Source organism: Cebus imitator, unplaced genomic scaffold (assembly GCF_001604975.1).
Source record: "Cebus imitator isolate Cc_AM_T3 unplaced genomic scaffold, Cebus_imitator-1.0 Scaffold232, whole genome shotgun sequence".
Taxonomy (NCBI): Eukaryota; Metazoa; Chordata; class Mammalia; order Primates; family Cebidae; genus Cebus; species Cebus imitator.
Window position 1 is genome coordinate 2,578,502 of NW_016107547.1, and position 9,022 is coordinate 2,587,523.

The 9,022-nt window shown below is 36.4% G+C and overlaps 1 protein-coding gene across 1 annotated transcript in view; it reads left to right on the forward strand.

Moving 5' to 3' along the window:
- STAG2 (stromal antigen 2) overlaps positions 1 to 9,022 on the forward strand; it is a 142,758-nt gene that overhangs the window by 129,828 nt on the left and 3,908 nt on the right. Inside the window, exons 29-32 of the mRNA XM_037727480.1 lie at positions 377 to 566; positions 656 to 766; positions 3,810 to 3,936; positions 5,530 to 5,607. Coding sequence (XP_037583408.1) covers positions 377 to 566; positions 656 to 766; positions 3,810 to 3,936; positions 5,530 to 5,607 — 506 coding nt within the window. The remainder of the gene's footprint in view (positions 1 to 376; positions 567 to 655; positions 767 to 3,809; positions 3,937 to 5,529; positions 5,608 to 9,022) is intronic.

Genomic DNA, 9,022 nt, shown 5'->3' on the forward strand with positions numbered 1-9,022 from the left:
AGCTGGGATTACAGACATGTGCCACCATGCCTGGCTAATTTTGTATTTTTCAGTAGAGACGGGGTTTCTCCATGTTGACTGGTCTCGAGCTCCCAACCTTCGGTGATCTGCCCATCTGGGTGTCCCGAAGTGCTGGGATTACAGGCGTGAGCCACCACGCCCGGCCACCGCATTGTGTTTTAATTGCCTGGTTGTTTTTGTTTACAACTAGACTCTATGGCCGGGTCAGGGACTGCCCCTTAGGTTTTTGTTCCCCTGTTCCTATGACTAGCATGTGGAAAGCAACAGATGTTTATTGATCTGAACAGGTTGTATTAGATATCTGAATAGTCAAAATTAGTGACTAAACCTCATTGTTGTTAATTTTCTTTTCCAGCTGAAGAAAGTAGTAGTAGTGATAGTATGTGGTTAAGCAGAGAACAAACACTGCACACCCCTGTTATGATGCAGACACCACAGCTCACCTCCACTATTATGAGAGAGCCCAAAAGATTACGGCCTGAGGATAGCTTCATGAGTGTCTATCCAATGCAGACTGAACATCATCAAACTCCTCTTGATTATAAGTAAGTACATTTGTACATTTTCTGTACTGTAACTTTATTAATTACATAGAAAAAGTTAAGTTAAAAGAAGAATAAAATTCTCCTTGAAGCACGCAGGTAACATGGATGTTAGCTCAAAGACAACAAGAGGAAGCAAGGCAACAGCAGGAGAGAGCAGCAATGAGCTATGTTAAACTGCGAACTAATCTTCAGCATGCCATGTAAGTGAGAGTGCCTTATTGTCTGAGTCTAGGAAGTTCACTAATTCATTTTAACATTTTAATGTGTGCCTTATTTAAAAATTTCAGCAAACTCTCTAGAGTAACTTAAGCTGAAATAATCAAGGAACTAAAAATTGGTCTTTCCAACAGAAAAACAAAATATTTTAATTTAAATATTACCTAGTTAGCCAAAGGACCAATCTTAGGTTGATCTGTTGGAAAAGTTTAAATAATCAATCCTTGTTTATTTTGGTACACAGCATTAAAAATACAGTTCTGTTACGTCCTAATTGATTTTCCCGACTTAGTTCAGGCCCTCATCTCTCACCTGAACTATTGTATTAGCTTTCTAACTGGTTTTCTTCCCTCAAATCTCCCATTTATCTTCTCACCAAACCTTTCCCTTCACCCTCCCCCGACTCCATCATTCACACCGCCATCAAGAATTACTATTCTAGAATAAAAATCTTACCATGTAACTCTTACTTAAAACCTTTCTGTGGCTCCCTATTGCCTGCTGGATAAACTCCAGACTTCCTTAGCTCATGGCATGCAAGATGTTTCAAAATATGGCCCCTGCCTACATTTTAGTATCATTTCCTATTCCCTGGCAGCTGGTAAAATCATCATAAAAGAACAAGTTCAGGTGTCACCTTAACTGAAGCTTTGGTCATCTATACTCCCATAACACTATGTATATCCATATTTCTTATAGAACTTGCCATGTTGTATTGTAAATATTTGTTTATGAGTTTGTCCCTTTTGTCTAGACTGTGAGCTCCTCAAGGGCAGGGACCACATTCATTGCCTGTCAGTGCTTGGCACATAAAAGGTGCTAAGTAAATGTTCATTGGATGAATAAATGTTCAGTGCTGAAAAAAATGTAGTTTACCTTTTAAATACTTCGTTTTTACTGGATTATGTATGATAACTTTATAAATCTTTTTGCAATCTTCATTAGCTTTGGTTCCAGAACAAGTGGCAGACAAGCAGTATTTAGATAATTTTTTAAAATGTCTTGATTGGTATACAGGGAAAAATGTGATGATTCTGATTAAGTTTTTGAGTTTGAAAGCATTGTATTTATAATGTATAAGTTTTACTATTGGGAGGCAGTAGTTGTTACCCTCTTTTTTTAAAAATTTATATTTTGTTCTGTTTTGTTGGTTTTTAGATAAGAATTTTACCTGTTTTTCTTATAAAATGATCATTCACTGTGACTGGTGGCCTGCGTAAATTTACTTTAGTTACCGCCATAGTGGTCTTAACCTCTGGAGCCACAAGGTTTACTCTCTTATACATATAGATTGTCATCCTGACTTGGTTAACATGGTCATCATCTATATTATCACATGCTTCTATCCCCTTTTCTCTGTTTTTGTGGCCACATTCCTTTTAATATAAGTTCTTATTTTATGCTGGATCCTACAACTAATTTCTTGGATTTTAACTAGTCACCAGTCCATAAATTCCAGAATTCTGCCATGCAATCATTTGGTCTATATCTCTCCCCATAAAACATTACATGGGTTCCTAAGATTCTCTATAGCATCTCATTACTGAGTACCATTTATCATTATTCTTTTGTTTGCAGTTTTGTTTTAATTCCAAATTATAGTTAATCTCCCCCCTGGCAACTACAAGAAATTATCTTAGTTAAATAACTTATTACCAGAGGATTCTTTGGTGGTTGTACTATAAGACATCTATTGCCTGGGATGCTAAAGTATTTTCATCTTAACAATGATTTTTCTATAATGGTATCTGCCCTATAACTAAAAATACTTCTAGATTATCTTTCTTATTTTTCATAGCTTAAATCACATATATCTTCCTTGTACTTCAAACAAAATTCAGAATGGCTTTCTGATTTTTCTGTCACATGGTCCATACAGCCCATATATTTCCTTCACGGTTGCCTCCACAAAATATAGTAAAATTGTCTTTCTATCCAGAATTGTTAGGAAATAATGACCGTTATAAACATATTTGTCCAGGTAACATGGATCAGACATCATATCTTGTTATCTTTATATCTTTTAAGAACCAGTATAGTATTGTGTAAATTGTAAGCATTCAGTGAATAATTGCTGGAGTTTTGGCAATTTTCTTGACTGTGGGGGTGTCTTTGGATGAGAAAAGAAGGTAATGTTGGCCAAACTGGGGAAAAACAAGTCATACTAAATTTCACTATTATATTGGCTACTTTATGCTTATCTGGGCTAATTTGTGAACTTAATTTATTCCCCATAATTATGTAATAACATAGAGAGCTTTTCTATATATGTCTTAGTATTGAGTTTCATAGGGCACATGAATTGAGTTTCAGCCTGAGTGTTCCTCCTTTCTTCCTGTGGCAGAATTAATCCCTTTAGTATATCTTTATAATACTTGATGCCTTGTTTTGTTGTAATATTTATCACATTTTGTCATAATTAATTGTTTATCTCTGTTTACCATTGTAGACTGTAAGCTCCTTGAGGGCAGGAATCATGTCTTAGTCTTATTCATTTTTTTTTTTAAGCATCCATAGGATACAATAGAAGCCTGTCACGTAGTAGGCATTGTGTGTGAGTGTGCACATGAGTGGTACACATTACGTACTAAATGAATGAGGGAGTGATGGGTAAAATTAGTATTATATATTGATGAAAATATATGTATTCTGAAAATGTCATTTTTTTGGTCTCTGTTTTATGTTTGTTTATTAATTTGTACCCTGCCTACTTTCAAAAAGGATTTGAGGTATCTTGTATGTCCCCATGTGGGAAATTCTCATTGAACCTTGTATATGGGATATCAGAACTATAAAGCTAAATGTACTGAAGTAATGTAGAATAAACGTAATTCCTTAGCATTTTTAGACAAGTGAACATTGGGGTTTTGACATCATTGATGACATAATCAATGCCTAATCATTCTCCCTGACCTTTATTTCCACCATTTTCCATTATACTTGAATATAGGGAGCCACATACTGCTGCCTATATATTAATAGTCATTACATTAGTTCAGATCTTGACTTTGTTTTATATTTCTCTAGTCGGCGTGGCACAAGTCTAATGGAAGATGATGAAGAGCCAATTGTTGAAGATGTTATGATGTCCTCAGAAGGGAGGATTGAGGATCTTAATGAGGGAATGGATTTTGACACCATGGATATAGATTTGGTAAGAAACCTAAGGATTTCTGTAAGATTTTCAATTTAGATCTTTTGAAAATCACGTTGAATATTTATTAGAGTAGAGAAATACTTAGCAAGAAAAATAAGTTTTGTGAAAATATTAAGTGAAATAGTTGCCAGGGGTTTAGGTATATGGGAGGGGATTTAGAAGAGAGTAAGGTTGGTGAAGGTGGTAGATCCTAGATTAAGATGATAAAGGTTGTCTGCTTCTGAGGTTAATTTAGGGATATAGGCCGGGTGCAGTGGCTCACGCCTATAATCCCAGCACTTTGGGAGGCTGAGGCGGGTGGATCATGAGGTCAAGAGATCGAGACCATCCTGGTCAACATGGTGTAACCCCGTCTCTACTAAAAATACAAAAAAAAAATTAGCTGGGCATGGTGGCGTATGTCTGTAGTCCCACCTACTCGGGAGGCTGAGGCAGGAGAACTGCTTGAACCCAGGAGGCGGAGGGCGGAGGTTGCAGTGAGCTGAGATTGTGCCATTGCACTCCAGCCTGGGTAACAAGAGCGAAACTCTGTCTCAAAAAAAAAAAATATTTAGGAATATATAGGTTTAAAGGGTATATTTTGATTAATAATAATTTGACTATGAAAATCCATTATTTAATGATTATGCATTTTAAAAAATACGAGTTAGTATAAAAGTATATCACCTCATAACTTTCTATTTATTTACCATTATTAAAACAGTATATTAACTTAATACTACCTGTTGAGACAAATTCCATGTCAGATAATGAAGTAAAATTACTTAAACTTCGAAGGAAGTTAAATAATGCAGAAGCATATTCTTTATTAATAATTATGTGATTAGGGCTAATCATATACATAATGGTTCTGTATATTTCATTTTGCTACATATCTCATTCAACTTTGTGAGGTAGGTTGAGAGGATTGAGGATTTTAAAGCTTACTCTCCCCAAGGCAAAACTAGTGAACAGGAAAGTTGATACTCTAAGTCAAGTCTTCTCATTCTTTTTAGTAAACTATGGTGTATTCTTCTTAAAGAAATAATTAAATTTTTAGAATGGTATAATTTAGTGCCTTGAAAGGAAAATGGTTTGAGAGAGTGATTTTTTTTTTTTTTTTTTTCGAGACGGAGTTTCACTCATGTTACCCAGGCTGGAGTGCAATGGCGCGATCTCGGCGCACCGCAACCTCCGCCTCCCGGGTTCAGGCAATTCTCCTGCCCCAGCCTCCTGAGTCGCTGGGATTACAGGCACGCACCACCATGCCCAGCTAATTTTTTGTATTTTTAGTAGAGACGGGGTTTCACCATGTTGACCAGGATGGTCTCGATCTCTTGACCTCGTGATCCACCCGCCTCAGCCTCCCAAAGTGCTGGGATTACAGGCTTGAGCCACCGCGCCCGGCCGAGAGAGTGATTTTTAAAGTAAAAGGAAAAATGAGTTTTTTTGGTTTTTGTCTCTCAGGACAATTTTCCATGAGTATTTAAAATATTGTATGAGGTACACTTACAATCATATAGGCCATGTGAACACTTAACTTGGATATTTTGAGTTACTATCTGGTTTGTAGATATAGCTAATGTCAACTTATTTCCTTTTTTCCTTTAGCCACCATCAAAGAACAGACGAGAGAGAACAGAACTGAAGCCTGATTTCTTTGATCCAGCTTCAATTATGGATGAATCAGTAGGTTTAATTTAAATGTACTCCAGGATTGCAAAATCAAAAGTATAGGCAGTCTCTCAGTTCGAGGTTGAAGACCTGGGGTAGCATACTGAGAATAGATGAAAACAGTTGGGCGTGAGAAAAAGAGGCAGGCAGGCAGGATTTCAGTGGGAGGGGAAGAGAGTGATACAATAGTGGTAACAGATTAGAAGAGTACTTTTGAATCCTGGCTGACTGGGACTTGAATATTAAGGAATTTGGACTGTTCTTCCAGGTTTGTACTGTTCTTCAATGGGTTGCCCATTGAAGGATTTTTATGATCAGAATTGTATTTCAGAAAGACTTCCTTAACATTTATTGATAGACAGGATGAATGAGGGGCATAATTGTAATATAAAGGCATGGTGAAAAATAATGAGAACTTGAACAAAGCCTTTGATAATGAAGAGAAGCGTACCAGGCTGTCTAGGATGAGAATCAGTTACAACTCCCATCATCCTTAATTGGTTATTATTGGGCTTTGTCAGTTCTTTTTCTTAAGTACCTCTTCTATCAGTCCCCTGTGCCATATTCTCCCTGACAGTTCCTTGATTTGGGTCCTCCTCAGTTTTCACATGGGCTGTTGCAAAGCCTTTAAGCTGACATTGTGGTCCCACTGCTCCTTTATATCTCTTGTGGGGTCATCTTTCTAAAAATGCAGATCTAGTATTCTCTCACTTAACATTCTAAGTCTTCTATTGATTTTTTTCCCCAATTGCCATTAGGAAGAAACTTCTAGCTCCTCAGCCTAGCAAACAAAGCCTTTTATGATCTGGTTCCTTTGCTCCCTTAACCTTGACCTTTTCCTTACATGTATTCTGTGCTCTAGCCATATCAAATCTTGTAGCTCCTCTCAAATACACTGTACTCTTTCCTGACTCCGTAACTTTGTATAAACTTTTTTCTGCCAGGAGTTCTATTTCCTCCTAGTAAAGTCTTCCTTTAATATTAATTCAGACATTACCTGTGGAATTTTTGCTGACTTCCGCAGATATTTTTTTTTTCTCTGCTTCCTTAACTCTTTGTATATATTTGATTATAATAATTACCAGACTTGCGTAGTGAGATAGGATATTACATGCCCTCATCCTTCACTAGACTGACCTCCTTGAGGCAGTGACGATGTTAGTCATGTTTAGTTTTGCCCAGCACGGTAGATGTTTAGTTTTGTCAAACGAATGAATCATTTAAATGTCCTGCCATCTCCTTCTTAGTATCTACCCATTTTATGTTCCTCACACCTCCAGCCTCAAGTGACTGTTATACCATCCTCTAAGGCCTGCCTTCTATGCCCAATTTCTACCATTCCCTCCTTGCCCTCTCCCACCTCATAATCTGCTTTCAGATAGCTTTTAGAACTATTTTGAGAAACTAATTCACACTAACATGTTATATTAATAAGATCAAGGGGCCTGGCGCAGTGGCTCTTGCCTGTAATCTCAACACTTTGGGAGGCAAAGGCAGGAGGATTGTTTGAGTCCAAGAGCTTGAGACAAGCTTGGGCAACACAGTGAGACCCTGTCCTTACAAAAAGTAAAAAAATTAACCAAGCCTGGGGGTGCGTACCTGTGGTCCCAGCTACTCAGGAGGCTGAGGTGGGAGGATCGCATGAGCCCAGGAGGTTGAGGTGGCAGTGAGCTGTGTTCACAATACTGCACTCCAAACAAAGAGAAAAAGCGGAAACCCCGTCTCAAAAAAAAAAAAAAAAAAAAAATTTAGAATCCGCTTTGATTGGTCTTAAGTGTGCATCTACATCTGAGATTCTGCATTACTAACAAATGCTGTCAATGCTTCGGGTCTGCAAACCATACTTTGAGTAGCAAGACTTTATAGTATCTAAGTGACCTATCCCACTCATAAGTCTACAGTTTAACTGCACACTGAAGTATGTGGTTTTCTTGATAATTAATCTAAGACTATGTATTATTCTAGTTCGTTAAATAAAACATGAAGGTAGTGATTGTGATGAGGGGTGGTTAAAAGGGTATTTTCAAGCAGGTGTGATGAAATGCATTCATTCAGCAATTTATTACAACAGAAGTTGGTGCTAAAGTGAATAAGACACTCTCCCTGTCCTTAAGGAATTCATATTCTAGTGCACCTTGACTAGCACTTTGAAATGAAAAGTATGGAAAGTAGGAGTTGAGAGCTTGGGTGACAGGCACTATGCTAAATATAATTTGTTTTGATTCTCAGCAACCTTGTGAGAAAGGTAATGGGATTTCCACTTTCATACCATAGCAAGCTGAGACTGAAGAGTAGGTTTAGTGACTTTGCTCAGTTATACAGTTAGTAAGTGTCTGAGTAGTAATTTGATGCCAGTTCCTTTTGGGTTAATAATCTCATGCTGTCTCTACTGTGGTACTTCCCAAAACTAAAATCAGACCCCATTTGGATGAAACACCAACAAAAGTAATTAAGAAATTGAAGTGGTTAACTATGATCAAAATTCATATGGGCAGTTAGGATCACCATTTTTTTATGTATTTGTCTAATGTCAGGAGAACTTTTAACATTTGTTTCCTTAGTTACATACTAGATTTGCAAAAAGGTGTTCTTCAGATTACTAAAATAAACAGCAGTATTAACTATGACATTTCACATTTAGAGAAAAGTAGCAGCCCAATAGTGATTTTTTATTTATAGTGATTTTATAGCATTCTTGTGTATATTGAATGTTACAACTGAGAGGCTTTTATTTATTCTTAATTTGATAATAGTTTAACTGCTTGTGCTACTAAAATTAGGAAAAGGAGTACGTGTACTTATAACTGTAGTTTTACAGCATTACCACATGATGGCAGCAGTCACATAACTGAATGCTCAATAATCTTTAAAGGCTTAGGTATTTTTAGAAGTCTTTGACAATGTAATTTTTTTTAAAAAGTTAATAATAGCTTATTTTTAAAAATATACACTAAACTGTACTCCATACTGTCTCAACCATAACTTAAGAAGTGGAATAGTGGAAAATTATGAATGTAAAATTCTGTTTTTCTTTATACAACACCCCACATCTGTTCTTACTCAAGCCCGTAATAATGGAGTCATCAAAACAGTAGCAAAATTGGGATTTAAATTCTTTAATGTCCAGGTCTATGATTCTCCAATTCTAAGGGAAGTAACTCAAAGCACCCTAGTATAGATACTTCATGTTGTTACTAAATAAATCGTAAAAATTTCTTTTTAAACACGATTTTCACATCCAGGAGTAGTAATATAAAACTCTGAGCATATATTTTGTGTTGCATATACATAAAGCTCTAGATTTATGGGGTGTAGCTAGTTTTATATTTGGACACAAATTGGTTTATTCCATTTTGATAACAGTCGTTTTCTGCCAGTATTGCCAAAACACATTGAAGTTTTTTTTTTTTTTTTTTTTTTTTTTTTTTTT